This window comes from Rousettus aegyptiacus, unplaced genomic scaffold (genome assembly GCF_014176215.1).
Source record: "Rousettus aegyptiacus isolate mRouAeg1 unplaced genomic scaffold, mRouAeg1.p scaffold_m13_p_1, whole genome shotgun sequence".
NCBI lineage: Eukaryota > Metazoa > Chordata > Mammalia > Chiroptera > Pteropodidae > Rousettus > Rousettus aegyptiacus.
In genome coordinates, this window is record NW_023416284.1 from 130,773,450 (window position 1) to 130,800,281 (window position 26,832).

General features: G+C 38.4%; 2 protein-coding genes across 11 annotated transcripts in view; one reads left to right on the forward strand and one right to left on the reverse strand.

Moving 5' to 3' along the window:
- ANKRD6 (ankyrin repeat domain 6) overlaps positions 1-10,608 on the forward strand; it is a 187,488-nt gene extending 176,880 nt beyond the window's left edge. For 5 of the 8 annotated variants that reach the window (XM_016140605.2, XM_016140606.2, XM_016140604.2 and 2 more), the window contains 5 exons: positions 578-734; positions 2,628-2,783; positions 4,084-4,319; positions 7,420-7,590; positions 8,696-10,608. The gene's annotated coding sequence lies outside the window, so the exon portion shown is untranslated. Of the gene's footprint in view, positions 1-577; positions 735-2,627; positions 3,804-4,083; positions 4,320-7,419; positions 7,591-8,695 lie in introns of all 8 variants that reach the window. The other 3 variants (XM_036220110.1, XM_036220111.1, XM_036220109.1) reach the window with 3 other exon arrangements.
- Positions 886-26,832, reverse strand: part of MDN1 (midasin AAA ATPase 1) — a 139,326-nt gene continuing 113,379 nt past the window's right edge. For 2 of the 3 annotated variants that reach the window (XM_036220108.1, XM_016140603.2), the window contains exons 81-102: positions 26,559-26,714; positions 26,217-26,386; positions 25,220-25,381; positions 22,590-22,727; positions 19,997-20,138; positions 18,558-18,736; positions 17,870-18,013; positions 17,214-17,361; positions 14,873-15,201; positions 14,450-14,617; positions 13,268-13,369; positions 12,321-12,528; positions 11,033-11,203; positions 9,837-9,994; positions 8,679-8,768; positions 7,454-7,569; positions 6,642-6,816; positions 5,363-5,436; positions 5,144-5,258; positions 4,190-4,253; positions 2,976-3,118; positions 886-2,339 (exon numbers count right to left, since the gene is read on the reverse strand). In XM_036220108.1, coding sequence (XP_036076001.1) covers positions 2,151-2,339; positions 2,976-3,118; positions 4,190-4,253; positions 5,144-5,258; positions 5,363-5,436; positions 6,642-6,816; positions 7,454-7,569; positions 8,679-8,768; positions 9,837-9,994; positions 11,033-11,203; positions 12,321-12,528; positions 13,268-13,369; positions 14,450-14,617; positions 14,873-15,201; positions 17,214-17,361; positions 17,870-18,013; positions 18,558-18,736; positions 19,997-20,138; positions 22,590-22,727; positions 25,220-25,381; positions 26,217-26,386; positions 26,559-26,714 — 3,341 coding nt within the window. In that variant the 3' untranslated portion in view covers positions 886-2,150. The remainder of the gene's footprint in view (positions 2,340-2,975; positions 3,119-4,189; positions 4,254-5,143; positions 5,259-5,362; positions 5,437-6,641; positions 6,817-7,453; positions 7,570-8,678; positions 8,769-9,836; positions 9,995-11,032; positions 11,204-12,320; positions 12,529-13,267; positions 13,370-14,449; positions 14,618-14,872; positions 15,202-17,213; positions 17,362-17,869; positions 18,014-18,557; positions 18,737-19,996; positions 20,139-22,589; positions 22,728-25,219; positions 25,382-26,216; positions 26,387-26,558; positions 26,715-26,832) is intronic. The other variant, XM_036220107.1, reaches the window with a different exon arrangement.

A 26,832-nucleotide genomic window follows, 5' to 3' on the forward strand; every position in this document is an offset into this window, starting at 1 on the left:
ATCTTGAATGTGGTGAGTAGGATGAAGCGAAACTGTTAACAGAGTGATTAGTCTGGAATAGTACTTAAGTACTCTAGTTTATAGATTTAAAAGAATTCTAGCCTCAGTGGAATCAGAGAAAAACAGAAGGGAAGACAAGATAAATGTACAGAAGTTAGGGCAGATAAGATTGGAGTTTGGATGATGAAGAAAGTAAAGCAGATGTAAAGGTCGAGCACCAGGTGAGTGTGAAAGTGTGTGAGAGAGAGAGAGAGAGAGGAGGGAGAGAGAGAGCAAACTCATCCTTGGTACCTTGTGACTCAAGCTTTTATCCTGGGTCAAGGTCTGTCTGACCTCCACCCCATCAATTCCTGATAGGTTTCCTGTAATGGCTTCCATGCTTCCTAACCCTTTTCCCTGTACAGGCTGAGAATGGTACTCTTGGGTAGCTGAAATTCCTACTGTCCCAGAGCTAAAAGGGAATCACTGTCTTACCACACCAACCAGTTGGGAAGTTCTGGTTTAGTTGGTTCTGTCAATTACAGGTAGATATGATAGAATACATCACCATCATCATGCTGGTGTCTTTCCCTAGCAGAACTAACCCTGATGGAAAAGTGACCTTCCTGTTCCACAGAGGAATAAACATGTCATTTTGGACCACTTTGAGCCACTGTGTGTTTCCACCAACTCGCCCTTTTTCCTCTGCCACGAGGCCAGCATGCCACAGCTCACCCACCATGGACATGACACAAGTAAGAAATCAATCCTTACTGTAACTGATGTTGTGGGGTTCTGTTAGCCTAAAGTAGTAACAGCTGACTGATCCAGCAGACAAGATCATTCCCTTAGCCTACCTTTTATACTCGTCATATTCTGTTAAGAATGTTCACAAATTACATCACCAGTAGTATATATTTTTAATAGTTTTCAGAATATAAGCTGCATAGCTTTTTAGAATAAAAAAATGATAAAACATCAGGTCCATGCTTTAGGACACTTGGTTAAACAACAAGCAATCTTTGATGACCACCTCAAAAGGGTGGCAGACTTCACAGTGTAACTTGATAACAGATGTGGAAATAGATGATTATTACATCATGGCATACTGTCTACAAAAGAACATTCTGACAGAACTTAAATAGAACACAGCATACAGTTTCAAGTATTCAAGCACTGCTTTCTGGCCAAGTAAAAACTGCCTAAAAACTGTTGATGTATTTTCAGTGAGGAAAAGAAATAGATGTAGCTGCTTAGTTCTTCTGGATATACATAGCATATCTTTTCCAGAATGACTGGCTCAGTCCAGCTTGAAAGCAGTGTGGGGAATGAATCTTCCCCTTAACTGTTAAGAAAAAATGAACTAAAGAAATAAATTACTACAACAGGGACCGTGGCACTGAGAAAATGAAATAAAGGGAAAATCATCTTTCCATCATTGCATAGTCTCCCAAAGCAGCAAATGTGAAGGACGACACTGGAAAGCCACTTCATTTTTACAGGGCCTAAGAATCATTTTTTGATGACTTGAGTTTCCATGTCTAGTTGCTTTATGAGCACACAGATACAGGAAGCTTCCTGCTCTTGAGGAGAAGGTAGTTCCTTACACATGAAGCATGGTAAGAAAACACACTCAGACTCTGAAGACTGCAGCTGTCTCAGCCACTTGACAGCTTTCAGGTCCACATTGTGGACCTGGCAAGGGCGAAACTTAGAGGGGGCGTTAAAAGGACAGCTTCCTTCTCCTTCAGGTCTTTATCCAAAGGACTGGCGCAGTCCCGCGCTTCTGGCAGCACTTCCTCAAGGCAGGTGTCCAGGGTCCCTGCGAGGGGAAGCAGGCAGCTGGGCCCCACGGGTGGGGTTGGCTTCCTCTCAGGCAAGGGCTTCTAAGACAGGCAGCAGAGCAGCTCTGTTCACGCTTTGTTACAAGAATGGCAGCCTGGGCAAAGCAAGGAATCAGAGCTTTCTTTATGCTCTGAAATCACGTACAATGTACATTGCAATACAGTTTTTTGTAAATGTTGGAGGAAGTTTTATAAATCAGATCTAAGAATAGAATGTTTTAGAGCTCTGAGTTCAAAAATGGTTGTCCATAAGGTAGAAGCTGCACAAGAAGTGTGATATCTTGACTGTGGTTTGAAGTTTCACCTGTGGACTGTGATCTTTCTGGTCTACAGGTGGTCAGAGGCTGTCACCAACTCAAACCACTGCCTGAGAGCATCACTGAGCGTCTCGGGAAGTGCATTCATATCACGAAGAATTATATAGAAGGGGAATGGGAACTCTTCCATGTAGGATCGGATTTCAGGCATCTCTCCAGGTCCTTTAAATATTGGTACTTTAATGTCCAAGATAGAATCCTGTTAAGACATTTTGAAATAAAAGCCAAATCAGTGTCCTTGGCTAGCTCTTCCATGACCTCTTTTGCTGACATTTTTGTCTAATTCCTGCATATGAAAATAGCTTTTATTACTAAGTAAAACAAAATGTTCAGAACTCTCATTGAGGAGGAAACAGATCTCTGAGCACCCCTTCTAGGAGAATAGGCACAAAAAGGGAGGGAAAGGGATGTAAGAACACTTGATTTCTCTACCATGGTGTCTCCCATTCTCAACATGGACTAATTCACATTAAATCTTGCTATCTAGGCCTTACCATGACCTGTGGAGATAATGCTTTCCCTGGAACAGAAATGCCCCGTGTTCTTTCACTTGGCAACTGATGCTTCCTGCTCTGATGGCACCGCTGAGATACAAGTAACTGAGAAGGGCTTGACTACATTTCCAAGTGGACAGGACCCATTGGTAAGAGCTGGCATAGTGCCCACCTCACTGGGTTATTGTGAAGTTAAATGAGAACATACTTATAAAGTGCCTAAAACAACGCCTGACAGAACAGAGTTTTGAGTATGATGGTGTGACCCAGGCCTTATTTCAGATAGAATAGACTGAAGGGCATCCTTGCTTTATCCTCAGAAAAGTGGCTTTATCACTCACCCGTGAACTGGGATTATCCAACACAACAAAAATGACAAAGATCTTAGCATTCCGAGCAGCCTGAACTGCTGCCAGGACTCTCTCTTTGCCCTCAAGGAAAAGGCCGCGTCCGTCAGAGACCACTAGGAGGAGTTGTGCAGTGTCTATAGGTAGGACATGCAACAGGAGAGGAAAGAAACAGAATGGAAATCCATTTTTAACAAATCATGACTACTTAAAGTAAGACAAATTAACATAGGCTTTCTCTGTACTACTAACATCAAAGAGATATGAAACCGATGAACTCTGGGCACAAAAGAGGGCTCTAATTAGATCTCTTACTTCAGATGCCAGAGTCAGGGACAAGGCTGCATACACCCACACAAAGCTGCTGTCAACAAAACAATTTCCCAGTACTGTTTCAGGGAATGTTGAATTTAGATCAGCTTCACTGTAGAGCAACATATAAGAACTAAAATACACATTTATGGCTATAAAATATTAAAATGCAGTAGAGTAGAAGTACCCAGATCAGAAATCTGGAACTGTGTCTTCCATCTTATCACCTTCAAATTTTTGCTAATTTTGTGTACCTGATTTCTGTTTTTCCTTGAAATTGATTTAAACAATTTAAATATAAGGAACCAGTAAAATAAATGAATTAAAAAAAATTTTTTTTTTAATTTAGCTATATAATGTTTCCAGCAAAAGATTACAGTGGTTAAGAGCTATCTTTTCTCTATCAAGGAAAGTTAGCAAGTGTTGAGAGGCATGAAAGACTTGCTTCAAACAGGAGGTCTGTCCATGATACACTTGGGATTGAGATTTTTGGAAAGAGCTAAAGAACTGGTATGTTTCAAGCCTGAAGTCAATCATGGCTGGATTAGTTGGTTTCTGCATTATGTCCTCTTCTGCTTTCCTGTATTAATACTTTTCATACTTAATTCCACATACTTTGCTCCTTCCTTTCACAATACTAAACTCAGATACGTATATCATAGTTCACTACAAACTAGTGTCTAATTCCTTGATTATAAGCCTCAGGAGTATGATTTCAATAAAAAATTTTGAATAAAAAATTCCATGAATACCTAATACCTCTCCATCTCCTGTTTGTCTTTTTCTATAGAGCATACACTTTAAAAGATGGCGATGGGTACAGTGAGATGAAGTAGTGAATTGCAAATACAGACAACAGAAATTCATTTTACCGAAGGCAGAAGAATGTTGCTCACCTGGACTGACGTTTTGCGAGAGCTGCTGGGCGGCTGCAAACATGTTGGCTACAGACTCTAGAAACTAAATAGACAAAATCTATTTAAATTCTCTTTCCACCGTCAGGGGAGCTGAAGGTACTTCTGACACGTAAGTGGTTATTATATAACCATCTCAGATCTATAGACAATCAAACTGTCTTTTCAAGTGGGTCCTGTAGTAAAGGACCCCACTGTTCGGCATTTATCTTTGGGTACTGGCATTGTCAAACACAGGTATGTATCTCGGGCATATACCCCACTAGTTTTCTATAAGACACCCCCAAGGAAAAGAAATACTTTCCCTGGGGGGATAATAAGTAATTCCCCAAAATCAGCTATCATTTTTGAGAGAAAACTCAGCAAAAAGAAAAAAAGGCTAAATGAGGGCAGGAATCAGGACATCAGAATTATCCCATGCTTTATTTTGATTTTATGTCATCTTGAGCAAGTCGTTGGCTCAACCACCATGGACATGACACACATTAGAAATAAACTCTTACTGTAAGCCACAGATGTGGGATCATGTCAGCCTAAACTAGTGACAGCTGACTGACGCAGCAGACAAGACCTGGCTTTATTTTACATCTTCTCTAGGCTAAATGGGGGAGACAAACTGGTCTCGACCCACCTGATGAGGTTACTGGAAGATGGTTTACTTTTCAAAATGTTTCCAGCCTCAAAAAAATAGCCAAAATATCAATGATACAAAGTCAAAAATGATCTTTGAGAGACTGAGAAAAAGAGCTTACATCATGTTTAATAATGAGTGCCAAGGAAGTTTCTTTTCCAGTGGTACACAGGCTGAGGTTTAGGACTAATCTTTATTGTAAATTTTACCTGCCCTAATACCATATTGGGGAGGAGGCAGTTCTAAAAATTATGTCTCCTAAACCAGAGCAACAACTATGCAGAATACATTTGATGTCAGCATACCTGAGCAATCTTGGTTTTCTTTTGTTGGAATTTGCAGAGCCGCAGAATCTGGGACCCTGAGTAATCACTGAACTGTTCATGGAATGGGTGTAACAGTTTTACAGATTCTCCAAAACTTGGGGGAGAAAAACCAAATGCAATGAGGGTTATTTGTCATTTAAACAAAGTAACAAAGGAAGATTGGTTTTCCTAATAGGATTAAAAGGTACCCTTCCTTACCTGCACACTGCAATCTGACCCACTTCCAGAAGGGTTAGAGCATTTCCAATCACAGCCAAAGATTCAAATGCAAGCTGTGAAACAGAAAGTTAAGGGTTGAAGGAATCAGAATATCCTCTAGAACAGTGCCTTTCAACTTTTTCTATACCAAGATTCCCACAGAAAATGTTTTTTGTATGACCCAACACCATCAATACAGCTATTCACAACCAACCCAGAGGCTTTGGTGGCCTTAGGTCCTGGCTAATACCACAAATGCTGAAACTAAGAATCCATTACACTGGAAGGAAGGGTCTGCTGTAGACTTCATCTAGTGAACTTCATCTAGTGAAAGCGATCTGGAGAGATTAGGTCCACCAATTTTTAATTTTAAAAGTTGTTTTTTGACTACCTAAAAAATCTCTTACGAGTAAAGATTTTACAAACTAATCTATGCATAAATTACAGCATAGTTTTAAATTTTGAATTCAATTAAAAAGATGACACTTATAGCAACTAACATCTACTAAAAACATCAAGTGCTAGATATTGAACCAAGAGCTCTACATCCATTATTTCATCTTCATGGCAACTCAGTTTCAAGGAGATATTGTTATAATCCTCATTTTTCAGACTGACACTTAAACAAATTGCCCAAATTCATGTAACAGTCACATGGTGGTGGGGAACTGGTATCTGAACCCAGGTTCAGAGATTACACATTTTCCAGCAGAACATATGTATAGATTTTAGGTTGCTCACTGCCTCATACTGGATAATGGCATCAATGCAAAAATCAACATACACTTCAGTATCCATAGTAAAGTAATTCTATCCAGGCTCCTAAGTCTTGTTAATACTGACTGATAGAAAATTAACTCTGCATAATTTAAGACTTAAAGAAACATGTATTGAATACATTTTTTTTTAAAAAAGAGATTCAGATTATGTTGTGCACGGGCTAAAGGATAGTTTAATAGTACATCAAATTTTGTGGAAAATACACACTGTTAAGATTTACTTATTCTGCAGGTAGACAATAGCATAGCAAGGCTAAGAAACAAAACAATATAAAAGATCTATTACAACATGGAACCGAAATATTTGAGGCATCTTAAAATCGCCCTTTTGAAGTCTTTAAATTTTAAGACTTCTCAAACATGGGATTCATGTTCTCAGAACAGACGAATTGGTATTTCAAAGTGTTTTTTTTCCAGATCATAATGAAAACATTTGGTGGCCCATGGAACATGGTTAGGTGTTTATTTCTCATCGAACTACCACTACTTCTCTTCCGTACCTGTTTGGTGTGGTTGTCTACCATGCTAGAAGAGTCATCGATAGCCAAACAAATCTGATACTGGCGTTTACTGGGCTTGGTCCTCCGAAGCCAAATCTTGTCTTTTCGAAACTGACTAGCAATGTACGGGATGACCTTCCGCAGGTTCAGTCGCTTCCCAGTCCGATAGTCTCCTCTATCAAATTTACCCAAAGGGGCAAAGGTTAGTAGTCAACTGCTCATTAAGAATTTCTTTAAGGAATAAAATCACATTAATAATATCTTATTACCAATTATACCAAAGAATGAGTAACCTGGCACAATGAAGTATTACTGCAATTAAGGTTTAAGGGCCAGGATGATCTTGATCAGCAGCCAGAAGAGCTGGTTATGTATATGGCAGCAATAATTAGGTTTAAAAAAAATTGAGGCATTTAAAAAAATTACAAAATGAGAAGTGTGCATTGAATATTAAGTCTTGGCTTCTCTTTCTGTTCTAAAGCTATGATTTTGGATATAACTTTATCCAAAAGGTCTAGTAACATGTGGCAAATGAGTAAAGCAACGTGTAACAAGGTAAGCAACATGCATACACAAAGGCTCAGCCAATTTCTCCATTAGATACTAATGAAACTGTATTCATATCAAACTTTACAGAAACCTGTGGTAGAGATAACATGATAGCAGGATACTGAACACCACACTGGTGCCTGTGCAGTAGAAACAGTAACCTAGAAGCCAACCTATAAGCGGTTAGGTGCAGAACTCAACAGAAAAGGTGACACTGCTGTCTTTTCAGGGCACCGGAAGTGTGTCAAATGGAGAAGACTTACTTCAGTTTGGCTGCCTGGGTAGGCTCTAATATGAGACGAAGTTGTTCACACAACTGTTGTGAAAGAGGCGCAGTTAAGACCAGGTAACTCTGCCACATCTCAGCTGCAGCCTTCTCCTATGACAACAAAAACCACGTGTAAGTTACCCTTACAATGTCAGAGCCAACCAAAGTCATTACAGCAAGATGAAGGTTTGAAGCTAAGTAGCAGAAATTGACTTGCATAAACTTTCTCAACAGAAGCACTTTAAAGCGTCTCTTAGCAAGCTGCAGTCTAATTCACTTGATTAAAAATGTCTCTCCTTCCACCAAAACCACAATCCACAGTTCCAATTGAAAATTAAGGCAGTAAAAATTAAAATTCGTGGGGGTGGCTTCATAGTGTAGTGCTTAGCACATGGCCTCGAGTGGAGCCATGGACCATACCACAAGTGCGCCAGGCCCCAGGTGTGTGCTGCGAGCGCATGAAAGGAGATCTCCGCCTTCAGAGATCCAGTTCTGAAGGGGAGACGGCAACATCCGTAGGTCAGGGGCGGAAGTGGGGGAGTGGAAGGAATTAAAGAGGGGAAAAAATTAGAATTCATGACCAAATCAATGCCTTATTCACATCTCCTACAGAGAGCATAACCTGAACCCTTCACGTGAAGAGGGAGCTGTGAATGGGTAATTCTGGTGCCAGCAGATCCAGCCACTTAATCATGGGCTCTCAGGGTCATGTTTCAAAAGCAAAAGTGACAAATGCAAATCTCCTAAGTAACACACTCAGCAATGTGCTTATTTCCTGGGCACAAAGCTCCATGATTTTTTGCCAACTATGATGGAGCAGTAAATACACATATTGGTGGGGATGATGATTACAGATATAAAACTAAAATATGTATATGTAGAGTAAATTTAGGATGCAAAGTCATTAAGAATGAAACTTCTGGTCAATCTACATTTCCACATATGCCACCTGGCAATGTTCCAGATGTCCTATTCTGAGGATGACACAGTATCTTTTTGCTCTATTCTTCTTAGACTAAACAATTTTTTTTGTTTCAATTAAGCTATAGGTCTAGTGGCAAAGCAGGCAGAAAGCAATGGATAGACTTAGGATTCAGGATTGTACTTATATTCTCCATATACTCAGTCTCTTCTACAAAGGTTACTGGAGCTAAGAACCTATTAAGTTTGCAGTATCTGAACAAAAGCCAAGATATTTTATGGAAAGACCAGTGACTTACTTCTTCTGGGTTTCCAGATTCGTGTGGCTGCCATGTTTCCAGCTGTCTCTCCAGCTCCTGTCTTAGCTCATTGACATCTTTTAAAAAGGGCTAAGAAGAAAAGAACCACAGATGAGAGGCAGCCCAGGTTGGAACTGCTAACACTATCACTGCCTGCCTTCTTTCCTGTAGTGTAAACTCCAAGTACATACCCCTGATATGTGAAACAAGCAAATTTAATGGCACATTAAGGTACTAGACAACTATTCTTCTGCTTCTCAGTAGGAAAGACCAAATAGATAAAGGAAATTTTATGGATTTATAAATGTTAACAGCAAAACAAAACCAAAATCCCGTGATATCAATGATGAAAATATTCTTTGATTAATCCAGATACCATTAAGTCAAATGATTGGGGAAAACAACCCAGTTAATCAGCTCTTCCTAAATGCAGGCATTAAGTCAAAGACTTTTTATATACTTTCTGAATAGTCATTTCTTTTTTAAAGAAATTTTTAATTACAGTTCACATACAATATTAGTTTTAGGTGTACAACGTAGTGATTCCTATGTAGGCATTTTATATAACCTACAAAGTGATCACCTCAATAAATATAGCACCTGTCTGATCTCATACACAGTCATTACAATATTATTGACTATATTCCCTATGCTGTACTTCACATTCCCATGACTATTTTGTAACTACCAATTTGTGCACCTTAATCTCTTCCTCTTTTTCACCGCACCACCAAATCTGGCAACTATCAAAATGTTCTCCTTACAAGTATTTTCTATTTTGTTTGTTCGTTTATTGTTTTTTAGATTCCACATTCTTGCTACTTAACATAAACTGCTGACTGTCCTCTAGTCTCCTCACACAAGGACAGTGGATGTAAGAGAAAATTTGAGAGCCGGAGGCCTAAGAACCAGACCCACCATCATGACTAGGTGAGGGTAAAGATGACCACTGTGACCCTGGGATTAATCATCAGAACAGAACAATGCTTTGCTTAAAGAGCACCTGTACTATAAACAGTATTCCTACATATTTTAATAAGGATATGATACCCCAAACAACCACATGTTCCATAAAGTTCTTAAGACAAAGATTTAAAAGCAACCGATAATTACATTTTGTCGATTTATTAAAGCAGTAACTTATGAAAGTTTTAATACCTGGAAAACCGTGTCCACAAGGAACTGATGGGCCGTATGAATGGTTGAATCGTGGCTTCTCTCTAGTTTCTCATTCTCAGTCTCCTTGTGAGATTTGTCTGTCCTGGGTTCTTGGTCATCCTCTGTTTTAACGGTCTGGGTCTCCATCTCATCAAAGGCTATTTTTATACAAACACATAATTTTACTTACCATAATATTAACCTAAAGACTGAGCCTTCATGGTTGCCTTTTGATACTAAGAACTACGAAAACTTCATTCATTCACTGCCCAACATATTTCCACATGTTCTTTCTCTTTGAGGTAGTCATTGCCAATTTTTATTCCCCTAACTTCTCCTCCTCTCTACCCTGATGTTGAAAGTGGCTGTTCTGGGGAGGTGAGAATAGGGGAGACTATAGTTATGCTGACAAACCTTGTAGAACTATGTGATTCTTTAAATTCTGTGCAGGTATAACTTTGATAAAAATTAAAATCAAAGTTCTACTTTATAGATAAGGGAACTGAGGCAAAGAAAAGGTGAATAATTTACCTCTTACTCATGAGGTAAAGTCTGGGTTTCAGTCTAGAGAAGTCTAATCACAGAGCTGGGCCTTTCCTCTGTCACGTAATGGCAAGTCAGTAAATAGTTCTAACACAGGGAAAGGACAGGAAGGGAGCCAAAGGAAAAAACTTTTGAATTTGTATTGATTCTATTGCAGATAGTTTTTTTTTAAATTGCTGATAGTTATTTTTAATGTTGAAATTATTTTTTAAAATGAGATGGAACTATATGTAAGGAGCCTTGTTACTTTCTCACATGCATTTTCCTCATTCTATTTCTTTAAATATTTTACTGCATTTTATGTTATTATATACATTCACATAATTGAAATAATTGAAAACACTATTTCTCTAATAATCAAAAATATATTTTCTTGTCACAACTGGAGTAAGTGATCTATTTTAAAAAGACTAATGGGATTTTGTCTGAAACTCAAGTTTCAGAGGTCTTCCTGAAAGACAGTGTCCTGCAACACCATTCCTCTGTCTTTCCACTCCCCAACAAAATACAGTGAAATTATTATAAGCAAATGAATGCCTAAGCCATGGGTTAGGACACAGAAATAACAGATGAGACTAGACTTACAGTTCGAAAGAAGAGACTTCTCTAAGCCAGAGAGCTCAGAAGGGGTCTGCTCCCCCTGTAGGACTCACCAGAGCTTGCCATGGCCCCCAACTTGACCTCCTCTGGCTTCAGCTGCTCTGTGTCTACTGCTTTGAGCTCCTCCTGTTCCTCCACGTCCATGAAGGCATCCTCTGTCTCCTCCTCTTCCTGATCTTTGCTGGAGTCTTTTGCAGACTGTTGCTGCTCCATGCTGGCTACATCTGCCAACAAAGTACACACACACATAGAAAACCTAAGTCTTTGCAGAACAAAGTAATCATAAGTGGGTGTGGTCTCTGTCATTTCCAACTTTCAAGATTCTACTAATGCTGGTTCTGCCATTGACTGGCTATGTGGCTTGGACAAAGTGCTTGACTTGTCTGTGCCCAAGATGTCCTACGGACCTACTGATGTAGCTGCCCATTCTCTACCCTCAACAGAAGCTACCAGGAGATCACAGAAGTAGGATGTTAAGCTGAGTTTTTACTGCTATGACCAGAGACTACACCAGAATAAAGAGACTAGGCACATGATTCAGAGCAGCTAATGGAATTATCTCCCATTACTAAGTTATGGGTGGACAAAGAGCAGTGATTAATAATACAACATAGGGCATAGAAAGACCAACGTGAGAATCCCAGCATTCTTATCTTGAACAAGTTCTTAAACTTCTTTGGCCTCACTGTGCTCATCTATAAAATGGAAATAACTTAGCTCATGAGATTACTGTAGAAATTCCAATAGTGTTTGGCACAAAGTAAAAGCTCAAAGAATGGTAGCTATTATTATTACTGCTTTATTTTTCTAATGAGTAGGCACAGAAGAGCAATCATTTTTGTACTATCCTCATAGGTAAGATATTATCAACACTACTTTACATATTAGAAATGAAACAGTAAAAAGTCACCAAGAACCAGAAGAGGAGAATGATACTAAGATTTTTTTCCTCCCCTTTTCACTTACAGAGAAAACATTTTTCAAGTTCACAGTTCCTGCCATTGCAGGGAACAACCTCTAGGTGACTGACTACGAAGAAATGTCCAGTATTCAGAAACCTCTAGGTCAGCACTGAGTTTGGGTATGGCCAGTGGTTACCAAGGATACTTAATAGGCTTACAGTAGATCCAGAAACCTGAGCATTTGCACTTGGCTACAGGTATCTTTAGACCAAAAATAATTTCTATCTGTGCACAGATATTAGAGATAAAATAGTTTTAAAAAGCCATTCCCCTCCCTCCAAAAAAAAAATTTGTACTAACACCTGGCAGACACATAGTCATACAGCATAAACTCTCTCAGAAAGTTCAGTGAGCAAAGACAAGCCTCCCCTGGACCTACCATAGGTCTGTGCATCGTAAGGGTCACCCCCTTCTTTAATGTGTTCAAATGCATCTGCATCCTCCGCCTGAGCCTGAGGCTGGGGCTGGGAGGGCCTCTGCTCAGAGTGGCTGTCTGTATCCACAGTCCTCAGCCTTTTATGCACATGCTCATTGTGATCACCCATGGAGCGTTCATTGTCGGCCTGTCCAGGTTTCCTCTTAAAACTCTGTGGGAAATACAAGGAAATAATTCAGAGCCTTGTCTATAATAGCAGAAAGACAAAAAATAGCCAAAATGTCCATCCACAGGGAGCTGGTTAAGTAAATCAGGTACAGCTGTATGAAAATGGAATTCAATGCAGCTGTTGAACAGGGAGATCTTGATATACATATACACGACATTCCCTGATATACTTTTATATCTGAATAAAGGCAAGGAAGAAACAGACACACGTTATATATGCAGAAAAGATCTCTGAAAGAACACAAAACTGGTACCACCAATTTGCTCTGGGGAGGGTCCCTGGGTTGCTTGAGGACAGGGATGGCATGGAAGCTTTTTAGGGGATTGATTTTTATAAACTAATTTTGTACCATGTGCATAAATTACACCCATTTTAAAAAAAACAAACAAAAAAACCCTTATTTTCAAAACACAAAAGACTACGGACAGTGGAAAGGGTAATACTGGTTGGTGCTGGGCAGTAGCACACAGCACCAGGTTCTCAGGCTCCGCAACCGGAACACGGTGCGCATGTCCACATCCCTGCACGGTGAAGAAGCCCCAGTGACAGGGTTCCACTGGGAAAGCCCCAAGGTCCTGGTTTGCTCAGCAGGGCTGTCATCATGTCTAGAACAGGGACGGCAAATGCAGGAAAGGAGGCTTTTCCTTTTCCCTTAAATCACTATGTTTACAGCATCTTTTGCTATATGCAGCCTTCACTTTATTTGAAGAGTCATAGAGACCTGTGTGTTTTTCCTGGTCTGTTTCTGGGAAGCCAACCGAGCGATGAAGTTGGATTCATGACCTTCTGCCTGGTTTGCATCCGCAGATCCACTCCCGTGTTCCTAAAAATCCAAGCCATAAAATAATGAGGGTAGAGGAAGCTACCAAGCACCTGGTTACTGCGTTGCATTGTGTACGACTTCTCTCACCATTGCTCTCATGTCAGAGTCAAATAATCATACCTGTCTGCCTGCTCTTAAACTCACCCATGACTAAAGCCTAGCCTATGGGCAGAAACAGGAGCATCCAGACCTGGATCTGTTACCCTCTTGGGTGACTTTGCTTTGCAAGGCTGATTAGTTCTTTGTTTACAGAAGTATAATGGCTTATTCTGAAGGCAGGACAGACCTCGCTTAGAAATCAGGCTTTATCAGCAACCAACTACCCTTGAGATTTCCAATTAACTTTACTGAGGGTTATTTAACAAAAATATAAGATGGAGAAAACAGTAAGAACAATAATATCAGCTATCTTATAGAGCTATCGAGAAGACTTGCTAACGTAATGAAAAGGACTTGCTGAAGTAATGAGAATGCTTAGCATCTAATGGGTGTTCAATAAATGGGGTGGAGCTGTTATTACCAGTGAGAAAACTGGGGCTTAGAGAGGCTTAAGAAGCTGGTAGAGTAACCATAGTAACAGCAAGCCCTCTGATTTTGTGCTTTTTTCACAGCATGCCAGAAGCCTTTAACTGTAGCCATATACATAACACATCACTTTACCTCAAGGAATAAAGAAATGCCTTGCTTTCTAAATTAAAATGTTTAGAAGACTGGTGAACAGCAAGGAAAAGGGAAACACTATTAGAGGCACATTACTGCATCAAGTCTGAATTCTACCTTTCTTTCCTTGGGAGCATTCTAAAAAATAAAATGAACCTGATTCTTCCACGGAAAACTACCAGTCTAATAACTTTTTTCATTAAGCATATCGCTTAAATACAGTGTATAACAAATATTCTGGGGTTTCTTCTGGCATATAAAATAGGTCTGTGATCATTTTCTCAAAGAACAAGAGATGATCTTTTAGATGTCAACAACAAATTAACATCACACGTAAACCAACTACTGCTAATAAAACACAGGGTCAGAGAAGGAGACCCTCCAAAGAGGCAGCTGGCCAAGGTAACAGGGACCCCTCACCTCCTTCCCCTGCTCCTTCTCGGGTGCAGCCCCAGCCAGCTCCACAGCCTGCGTGCTCTGCACGTTCTCCACCCCAGTCTGCCCACAGGAGTCGTGCTCCTTCCTCTCCGTAGCCTCTGGCACCTCCTCTTCTGTGTCAGAGTTCTCTCCTTCTTCTTTTTCTTCCTTCTTAAGGAAAATCAACCACAGCATTAAATGCTCTGGGGAAAGAACATGAGGTGGGGAACCCCTGCAGCAAACAGACAACCCACTCCTCCCCAGGGGGAGTCTGCAGGGAGGGGATCAGCCAGAGAGGGTCTTAAATAGAAAATGAAAGCTGCCTGACAGCACCACCTGGTGGTGAAGTACCCTAAAAGAGATTTCTAGAGGGACTAATATTTCTCATTATTTCTAATACAAGACAAACCAGACATCTCACAATACCTGAGGCTGAAGACCTTGGTCAACAGAGACACTATTCTCTGCCTTTTCCTCACTGGCTTCTGCGCTGTTGTCCTTGTCCTCCAGAGACTGCTGCTCCTCCTCTGAGCTTTCTTCAGGATGTTCAGCTGTGTCTTTGTTTTGATCATCAGTTCCTGTGTCCATCTCTTCCTCGTCCTCCACTTTATCATCTTTACTGGAGCCGCCTTCAGGCTCATTTTCAGCCTGACCTTCATTCTGATCAGGCTCAGTCTCTTCATTTATTTCCTCAGCTTCGTGACCCGCTTCTTCAGTGTCCAATGGTTTTTCTTTAATTTCCAAAGGATTCTCTTCTGGGTAGATATAATAAAAGAAGGAACAACAAAGTTTAAAAATGTATTTCTTAAGATGGGATGTACTTAAGTGTTTTTTATTATTATTATTACTCTCAAACCAGGAGTTGGCAAACTATGGCCAGCCCTCAAGCCTAATCTGGCATCTACAAGTTCCTGTAAATCAAGTTTTATTGGAACATAACAACATCCATTCACTTACTTTGGTGTTCACCCCAATCATTCTGTATTGCCTATGGCTGCTTTCACACTACAATAGTAGAACTGAGTATGTGAGACCTCTATTACAGCTTATGGCCTACAAAACCTAATTTATTTATTACTTGCCTCTTCATAGAAAACCTCTGCCTACCTCTGCTCTAAGCCACATTTACATATTAAAATTGATTGGGTGGTGTGATTCTTTAAATAAGTAATCCACTAAAAAATCCTAAAAGCCACCGTAATAGGAACATTTTAGACCAGATAGGAAATGACAATCTAATTTTAAATTATCATTGGAAATAATTGGTGGACATCTATCATACACTGAAAGTATAACACATACTCAAATGGAAACAATCCTATTTGAAAAAGTTTTATTTAAAAAATTTTTCTATACTTTGGACATTACAGAAGCCACTTACTTTGTTAGCAAATCCTTCTTTAAAGTAACTGCTCCTTAGTTTATATATATAAAAGCTTTAAATGAGCCTAATGTTTTTCTAGGGCAATGGCTTATTACACTTTCAGTGGATTTTCATTTTCTTAATTTTCTTATGCTTGCTTGCTTATTAAAGGTGAAGTCAGATTCCAAAATTATAAGTTAATGAAATAGCCTTGGAAGCAACAACTTACACTATATTAAAAAGTAAACTAGAGACTCACAGAGCAAACAATGTTCTGAGCATCAGGAAAGCCTATATCAATTCCTTGACCAAATGGTTCTAATTATGTAGCAAGCTCACAAATTCATTTTTATTAACCAAATACTTTAAACATGGAAAATGCATTTTAAATCTATGAGAACATATACTCACCTTCCAGATTTAACAGATGTTAACATTTTGCCACACTTGTATAAAACTTCTGTCTCGTTTTTAAGAAATAAATGGTTCTGAATACAAATATCTGAATTCTGAAGGCCTTTGCCCTTCCTATTTCCTTAGATGTCATCATAACCTGAAGTTGTGTATTTTTCCTTTCCATATTCTTGTACATTTGATATACTAATAAACAATATATGGTATTGTTTCTAGTATGAAATTTGTATATAAATACTATCTTATTTATTCTTTTACAAATTGCTATTTTTGTTGTGATATAGTATTTAAAAAAATTTTTTTAATAGCTTTACTAAATATGTAACTTATTCATTAAAAGGCAGAGTGAAGCTAGCTCACATCTGTCTGGTTACCTGACTTGATAGAAGCCCACCATTATAGAAACACCTCCTCCACAATGTTTCCAACTAATACCAGATGATACTCTTAGGGAATCACCTGGGTTGAAGAATGAGTGACAAAAGTACTAGATTACTGTCATGTGCCTAGTGACTGATTTCTCTTGGCATTATTCAATTTCATTCCCTATTATAATGACTTCATATTTCAGGCTAAACACAACATAAGCATAACAATCAACAACTGAAATAATCATTTCCCTATAAAAGCTGTAACTGGGCTCTGTGAGAAGCCTGAGTATATCCAGACTGCACACTGTTTACCTCAACCCACGGGATGGGGCACACAGTGATGGCTGTGGGGAGATGGAGCTATGTGTGATGAAGCACACCCCAGCAGCATTAAACACAGAAATGGAAATGACAGTGGTGAGAGACCTGCTGGTTTATAAGCTTTAGGTCAACTCAGATGAGAAGCACTACAAAGAAAAAACAAACAATTTTCACAAACTAGAACTGAGCTGACTCAAAATGACTTATGACCTGGCAATGACACTGGCCTGAAGAGAAATCGGTTACAGCTAATTGTCAATGAGTTCCAACTGGACTCTTTAGGTTTCAAATGACACACCTTCTCCTTCTTCATGGTCTGTGTCCTCACCACCATTCTTGTCTTCACTGTCTAGGTTCAGATCATCAGGAAGGTCCAGGGTCTCAGGTTCTGGTAGTGTTTCCTGATTGCCATGGTAAGGGTCCACCTCATTCTCATTATATTCCCTCTTTGAACAGTAGAGAGAACAGGAAAAATAATAAGAAGTAAAATTTTTTAAAAAGTAACATTCACATGTAATTAGCTCAAGGTAGTTATGCCGAGAGAATATAACTTCTCTGCTCTAAAATTAACATTAGAATTTTACTAATAATTTTAGAATTTTTACATTGGAATTTCAAACTTTACTTCTTGTATGGCTTCTCCACTGATAAGAGGTTCTATGTTACTTGATCTCAAAGAAGAAACTGAAGTTTATGAGAAGAAATACAGAAAAGTACTGTAGGTTTTAGCTTCCAAACTATAGCATGAGCCTAAACAGTATGAATACCGCACTAGTAACCAATAGTTAAAATGTTTTATGTCCTGATAAGAGGCTCTGTTATATACTCTTTTACAAGACAAAGGGAAAACAATGATGAACAGGAAAACACTGCTTTGAGATGCCCTGTGGGCCATGTAGTACAGTCGCCCTGACCTTGAATCAGGACAGCAAATCAGTTTTGAATCCTCTTTACCTCATCTATTTGTTCATTAATTTTGTCTTGGCCTTGTCCATCATCATCAGCTTCTTTTTCTTCCTTTTTGTCTTGCTGGTTTTTATCTCTGTTCGATTTCCCAGAATTCAGGTTGTCATCTTTAGCGACAAGTCCACAATCTTCCTATATGTAACAGGCAGAAAAAATATGAAATCATCACTCTCAATCTAAGAAACTGCTTTCACACAGGTTGACTCTACCTAATATAGTTCTTAGACGTATAATTCTGCCTGCTGGGCCTACTATCCCATGGAAATATACAGCTGATAGGTCACCATCCATGATCTGGAGAGAATAGTCTGGGTCTGACCAGACAGCACAGTAATAGCAGGTGTTTGAAGTGGGGTGGTCACGCTGTGCTGCTGCAGTGCCACAACCAGACTGGGAGTGCTAAGCAGAGAACTAGAGAAGTTCAGTGGCCAACATGAGAATCAGAGAATCTGTGCTAAGTCTTCTTAATGTCTCTCCTCCATAACACACGGGATGGCTCAGGTCAAACTACTCTTTTGGCTCTGAATCAATCAGTAAGGTACAGAGGAGAAAAAAGAAAGAAAACAGAAGTGGAAGAAAGAGAAGAAAAAGACAAAAGAACAATAAATGACATAGTTGGTGGGAAGACTGTCTCCTCTCAACCTGGGGACTATGAGATGGGGAGTTTTTCAATTACCTCATCCATTCCTGGTCCTGTTTCTTCAGTTTTAGTATTTTCTTCTTCCTCCTCCTCCTCCTCCTCATCGTCATCACCCCAAAGCCTCTCATCTAGTTTGTCAGCTTCCTCACCATTCAGATCACCCATCTGTTTATCCAAGTCTCCACTCTCACTATCTGATTTCTCATCATCCTCTTCTGAAAGGGAAAGCACAGAGCTCAGTTAGGCAGATCCGCAAACTGATCTGGTCCTGTGTGTGTAGGAGAGACATGGACCTACTATGTGGCAAGAGCCCAACCTGGAAGTTACCGTCTACTTCTACAGAACACTCTACTGGCACGTGCCTTTAGATCTGCTAAAGTAGTCCTATTGTGTTTTGCAAACTGTTTCAAGGAGCAAGAAAGTCTGCAGTGTATTATGTTAACAGACTGTTATAATGGTATCAAGTTGTTTAGTAATGGTGCTGGGAGAATATTCATCATGAGACCAAGCAACCACACTGATTTTTTATTTATCTTTAAATTGATAGAATGCGACAACATGATTTCCAAGGTTCCACCCCATCTCCTACATACTATACCTCTATAATTTTATCCAGTATCTAAAATCATGTGTACGGCTCAATTAAGCAGCATTTCCTTGCCACTGTCTTTGCTCAGGGTCTCCTATGCCAAAGGTTATGTCCTTATGCTGCTTAGGCAGGTGGACACACTTCTACTCTGTGGTCAGCTTTCATTTCTGCAAGATCTTCTCTTAGAATAAGACTCTGTATCTCAAATTAAGCTTGGACAGAAATTTCGGGCAAAAGCTGAATTGTAGTACAAACATATGACAGATGATATGTTGTAAAAAATCATATTCTCGATTTTTAATGACAGAGTAATGTTCACAATATGTTAAATGAAAAAAGCAGCCTGTAGAACTGTTTATGGTCTGTGAGTATACATATGCAATACATGAAAGAAATAAACCAAAATTTATTATGTGGTTTGGGTGGTAGGCCTACAGGGTATCTATTTCATTCCTGCATTTTTGTTCCAAGTTTTCTACGAATATCTACTATTTTTATAACTAGGAAAAAAAAAAGTTATTTTTAAAAAACTACCCTGAACAATTAACTTTTGAACTGAGAGCCAAGCTCTCTTAGGGATCATCTCCTTGTTCTTTTGGACTTCCCTGAAGGACACTACACACTCACTGCATCTACCATATGAGGCAGCCAGAACAATGTCAATGTCAGTCAATATCCCAGTTTACTGACTATAGACTTCTACCTCAGTGGAAATGGTAATGGCACATGCATAATGATGTTGTTTTCATTTGCAATTATGCAGAGTAACTAACTTGTTCCAAAATATTATAATGGGACAATAGACTGCTTATTGAGGAACATGTAATTTCCTGAATAAAATACTTATTTTTCAAAAACAAAAATGCAGTGACAGATAATCTCAAACCTTGTTCTTCAAGCTCCCCATCATGCATTTTCCCATCAAAGTCTTCCGACATCTCAATGGCATTATCCTCGCCCTTAATGTCTGATTTTGAGTCTGGATCCTCTTTATCTTTTTCTTGACCTTTCTGAAATGTATCTTCTGCCTAAACCAAAAAACAAATACAACTTAATGTTTTTTCCAGCTCTAAAAAGAATGTAAATGCCAAAGTTAATGGTATAAAGTTATCTCTGGGGAGAGAAAAAGGAAAAACAACAGAGATAACCACACACACAATGATTTCGGGTTTGCTTTAACATTTCTACAGTTAATTTCCAGTTTTAAGGCATTTGTAATTAGAGAATGTGGAATTTTGCTGAGGCTTTCTTCACATGAATTGTGAAAAAAAAATCCATATTTAAAAAGAATACATATTCTTGTCTGTAGTATAAAAAAAAATATTCATCAATCTTACTATACTCTTTATCACTGTTTGTCACTTTGATCTCTCATAGATAGTAACCCACTGTGAATGTAATTTTGTTCCCTTTTCCTTAAACTATATATTTTTGCATACTCTATGTGATATTTGGGGCAAAAGATGCATGATTATTATCTTTCATTATGGCTAAATTTTAAGTCCTTTTTTAAAATACATAAAATGATAAAATGCTATTAACAGAATTCTACGCTCAACAGAAAGAGTAAGTTTCCCATGGCACCGCCATCTTACAAAATTCCCAAAGAAATTACTACCATTCTGGTGCATTTTTATCCATGAATATACCATGAAAAGTGATATAAGTGGTATATAAATACCTGCCTCCCAATATCATTTTAAACAAAAACAGAAACATGGTTTACATACTATACTGTTTTGCAATTTGTTTTTCTTTAACTTAAAAAAAATGTCTCTTGGATATATTTCCATGTTGATACATATAAAACTATCTCATTCTGTTTATTTATAGTATTGCTCTGCATATCTGACTCATTAGCATTTCTATAAATATACATAATTTAATACTTCCAAATCATTCTGATAGCTTTTTATCCCTCTTAATGTTTTTGCATTGGGTTGTACTTTTTCTATTCAATTCACCTTTTAACTTTTTCTTTCCATTAGAGAAGTACTGTGTGCTAAGGTAAATTTGAGAACTACGGAAAAGCCAAAATAACATATATATATATATATATATATCTCTCTCTCCAAGACAGAGCCCCACCACATAAACACTAGCATTACTTTTTGGTTTTTTATTTTTTTCCAGTTTTCCCTTCAGAGAGAAAGGAGGTTTAGTTTGCTCCTTTATTTTTAATAGCTATAACATACTTATATAGAAATTTATGGTCTGCTTTAAACCAATAATATAAAGAAATTATATAACCTTTTATTTCTCAAGTCACAGGGGATTAATATAAATGACTAACAGTAGTATGTATACAAAAAAAAAATCACTCCAAAATGATAGGTATTTTAAAACAGGAGTCCCCAGGCAATGGATTGGTACTGGTCCATGGCCTGTTAGGAACCGGGCCACACAGCAGGAGGTGAGCAGAGGGCAAGTGGGTGAATGAGCAAAGCTTCATCTGATTTGCAGCTGCTCCCCAGTGCTGGCATCGCCACCTCACCAGCACCTCAGATTATCAGGCATTAGATTCTCATAGGAGTACTAGTCCCTGGTGCCAAAAAGGTTGGGGACTGCTGTTTTAAAAAACAACACAACAATCTTAGACCAAAAGCATCTGAATATTTCAAAGGCATTCTTGACTCTAATCGAAAAAGAATATATAGTCTATAGCCATGCCACCCATGAACAAGCCCGAACCTCTCTGATCTCGGAAGCTAAGCAGGGTTAGTACTTGGATGGGAAACCACCTAGGAAGACCAGGTGCTGTAGGTGTAAAAAATAAAAAAAATAAGGGATTGTAAGGTGACAAGGTCCTTGCAATCTGTGAGGTCAACCAAGAGTTGCCTCGCCTAAAAACTAATTAATTAAATTTAATTTAAAAAGAATATATAAATAAGTACAAATTAGTAGTTGATAGTCACAGGGATGGAGAGTATGGCATAGGGAATGCAGATAGCATTAATGTAATGGTTAGGTGGAGAGCCAGAGGAGAGAAAGCAATTAGGGGGATTGCTTTATAAGCTATATAAATGTCTAACCAATGTACTGTATATTGAAACTAATAAAATTAAAAAAATATAAATTAAAATTTTCAACATGTCTTAAAGACACACAATAAAACCTATTAATAACAAACAGTGGCATTATTATTTAATGTAATTACCACTGAAATCAGTCAAACTTTTATCCTTAAATCAATCACTACCAAAAATATACTCTAGAAAATTATCAGCAAAAATTTCCCCATTCAAAATGAAAACTTTTAAAGTCAATTCCCGCTCAAATTATAGTCATAACCAATGACTGAGTTGCAAAGTTCCTTTCAGGGGTCTTTAAACTTTTTATTGCATACAACTCCCAAGCTCCAGTATTCTTAGGGCTTCACAGATCGCAGTTTGAAAATCATTGACATTTAATTTAAATCCTAAATAGAAAGGGAAAAGGGAGGTGAACTGTATGCATATTTCAGGCATGTGAAAACGTACCTGTTCTTCGTTTTCTATCTGGTCGCTCACATCCTTCATGCCCTCGCCTTCTCCAATCCCACCTCCCTCATAGTCATGGAACTCAGTTGCTCCCTCTTCTGCTGAATCTTCCATAAATTCTTTGGGCAGACAAAATCCCTTGAAAATAAATGAGTGAAGAGTCAGGCACAAAAGCAAAAAAAAGGGGGATTTCCAGTTCTGCTACAGAAAAAAAAAAAAATTAAACGAATGCTTAATTCTTTTCCTAGCTTAGTACTTTAAATCTGATGGAAGTATAGCAGACCTCTGACATTCTTTTTTTACTTAGTAATAATAGTTATTATGCAGTTCCAAAGCTTGGCATCAGATTTAACATATTTTTGACTTTGTAGAGGCCTCTAGTGTGTGGTAATTTGTCATTCTGCCAAGATAAAAATTTGAGTGAAGTATACTAGGGATAGTATTTAGGAACAAGTCATTTAAGGGAGTAGAACTTCTCAGTATCTAAATCCCAAAGGGGTTTTGTCATTTTTTTATTTCTTATTTACTTCTCAAACTAGTAAGCCTGAAAGGAGAGAGAGAGGAGAGAGAAAAGACATGTAACCCTGGCAATATAGCAACTTGAAGCAGATACTACAAGTGGGAGAATCATTTTTACTCTAAAAATTGAAGAAAATTTTGTGTGATGCTCTTGAAATAAAATGTTAATTTCAATATGTATAAAAAAAATATGCCTTCTCCACAATTCTTGAAGTAAACCTGTCACTCTTGGGTAATATGCTACATCTTGACCTCAGCTGTTTGCTGCCAAGACACCTGGAACCCTGGCACCTAGCATGGCATGGGATATGGAGTGGACAACAAGGTCAGACACACTAATGTTCAATAAGTGGTAACGAAACTGTATTTTATATTGGAAAATAGCTGAAAGGCAATATCAACTACTAGTGTGTAGAAAAAAAAATGAATTTAAAAAGCAGAAGAAAACGATAGCTCTCAATTATAAATTTTAATTTATTGGAGACAATATAAGCTATCAAGATATCTGTAAATCTGAGGATGAAAATATGCTAAAAATAAGTTAAAAATAAGCTAACAAGGAATTAAGATCCAAAACCAGCAAACACTGAGAGTGACTTATTTATAAAGAAATAGCTTTCTGTGGGTTAAGTGCTGTAATTACAACCTAGATCTATTATCTTAACACTACGTCTAACCTACTTTCAACTTCCCTCAACTCTATTCAGAAAGGATATGACTACAACTTAGACACTTAAAGTAAATGCAAACTCATTTTCAGAACATACAGTCTTAGGAAGTTGATTGAAAAATATATTTTGGTTAATTTATCTAACTGGACCACAGAGCTACATTGTTTTTAAAAAAATGTTTAGATGTAGGCAGAATAGCACCACATAGAAAGATCAAGTGTCCTACAGAGCACATCACTACAGTAGCTGCGGCTGGGCAGCCACTCTGCTCTCAACACTTTGTTTACATCAGAACCACTTTCGACCCCACACTTCATCCAAAAACACACACAAGTCAGATAGGCAAAAATTATTCTAGAACCTGTCAGACCACAGCAATAGTGCAAGTGGACAAAAATAGCCGACTCAAATCTCAGGACATTTTACGGTACACTACCTGCCAACTGTCTTTTGCAAATAGTGTTTCCACCAAGAAGCGATGGGATGAAGACTGGCTCAGTGCCCATGAGGTAGAGGAAGCAAATCTGAGATGCACTCATTTATTTATTATTCAACAAATATACACATTTATCCTCTAGATACAAGGCATGGACTTGCCTCCCACTTTTAAACTCTTCCCAGTATTCCAGATACTCAGAACTATGAACTCTTGACTGTTCATAAGAAGCCTAGACCTCATCTTCAGTTTGCAAATTCCTATCTTCCTCAAATGAATCTCATCTGTATTGTACTTAGATTTGAAGAAAATTTTGGAACGCTAAGGAAACACTACAAAAAAAACCCGATTCATTTGAAGGATGTTCCCGCTGCATGTAGACAGATCTCCTTTTAGAAATGAGGAAATTGAGGCTTGGAGAGGTTGTATGACTAACTCGAGAGTCCAAGAACTATATACCCCCATGCTGGGTTTGTCAGATTTGACTGTCAACTATTCCTGAGTTTCAAGGGTAGGGTCTACAATCTCTATAACTTCAGTGCTTTGCACAGTACTAGGTACATGGGCTGAATGAATGAATAACTTCACTATTAAAGAAAAATGCTCCGCCTACCACTAAGAGCCTTATTACCATTTCATCATAATTATATATAAATGATTTAAAGAAAACTTAATTTCCTTAAAGATTCATCTATTTTTGAAGTATAAGTCAGAGTTATTCAAAATGATTTCAAATTGGGGACAGGGAGAGAAGGGTGTGAAAAGCAAGCAGCAGCCTTTGGACAGCCTCTGGGGTCTAGAGAGCTCATCAGTTGGATACCTGCAGGTTCTAAGACTTTAGTGGAAACGAGCTTCATAAAAAGATGACAGACCAAACCCTAAAAAATCAACAGGGAAAGCAAATCACCTCCTGCTATTTGTGAAGGTCCAAAATAAAAGCCTGTCAAACCAAATACTAATGAGTATAGAACGTATCCATGGTACTCCATGTGAACAGTCCTTACCTTCTGGGCAATCTCTGTGAAGACCTGGGTAAGCACAGAGAGCAGCTTCGCAGTGCAACGGTGAGTTGCCAAAGACATGGTCAGGAAGAAGAGGACGAGGTCCGAGTACCTGGACAGCATGGGCACCAGGCGCACCAACAAACAGCAGGACTGACTGAAGAGCTGGGGGCAAAGCAGATCAGAAGGCCTGTTCACACTGCTTAATGGGTACCAGGTTTTCTCTGGGGTGATAAAAATGGTGATGAAAATGTTCTGGAACTAGATAGCAACGATGGTTGTACAATACTGTGAATGTACTAAATGTCACTAAAAACTACTGGTAAGTTTTATGTACATTTTAACACACACACACACACACACACACACACACACACACACACACATTCTCTCTCTATTTCTTTCTTATTCACATAAATCCTCAAAAAATAACTTTAAATTCTCAGTAATTTAAGTCTTATTTAGATAACAAGGTTGTCTTTTTTGTTTGTTTTAAATAAAATGTTTATAAACAAATTCTTTGGGGAGTCAAAGTTGGCACTGGAGGCAATGCTACAGAATAACATACAATGCCCTACAAAATAAGTTGCTTCTCAGGACTTATTATAGACACAACTTCTTCCTATGCTGGCTGTGTGAAAGGAATGGTGTTTGCAGAGTATGACCATTAAGCCTTAGTTAATGGCAGCAACATTCCTATTGACATTAAATACCCAGGAGTATGTGGTTAGGATATGAAACAATCTCAAAATAATGGATTTTCTGGATCACTAGCATTTTTGCACCTATGCATCTTACAATTGTAGTCCTTAGCTAGCAAGCCCTAAACTTTTCAAAATTTGTCAATGACATGTACATGTATAAAGAGATCAAATTCTTAAGTTATTTTGCTATACAGCCCTGTTTTGGGACCACCCACATGGAGCGAGGTGCAACCCACTCTGCCTTTGTTCAGCCCATCAACCTCAGTGGCAAGAAGCTTGTAAGAATTACTGGTTACCGTGTGCTTTGCAGCTGTGCCATCCTCACCATACGATTTCAGCCTCTCCAATAGCTCTGAGACAGCAGAAATTATTTTTTGCACATGCAAAGTGCTCACATCGGCCCAGAAGTCTTCCTCTAAGAGTTTTGTTAGATGTCCTGATTGCAGTCTCTCAAGGCCTGCTGCCTCTTATATTCACAAAAAGAAAATGATAAATAACAGAAAATAAACTCTTTTCATCTCTATTCATCCAGTTATTATTTCTAACATCTGTCCTTAAATATTTAGTCACAAAAATAAATCATCAATAAAAAAATTAAATCAAGTATTTAACTAATTTTTGCCTGGTTTCAGACATACCATCCTCTTCTTGTGGGCTTGTCTGTTTATTGTTCTCCTCTGTCTTTTTATTGTTTCTTTCTGCTAAGTTCTGAATGGCATAAAGGATGGCCCGGATGGCAGTTTCCATTTGCTCGGCAAAATCTTCCCCAAATCCTTCATCCAATATTTGGTTTCCTAGTAAGTAACATGGTACAAAAAAACAAATAAACACACCCACCACTTGCTTCAGTGCCTCTGGAAATCATTTGCAACCTGCATTTGTTATTTTAACAAATGGTCACCTGTAGGCACC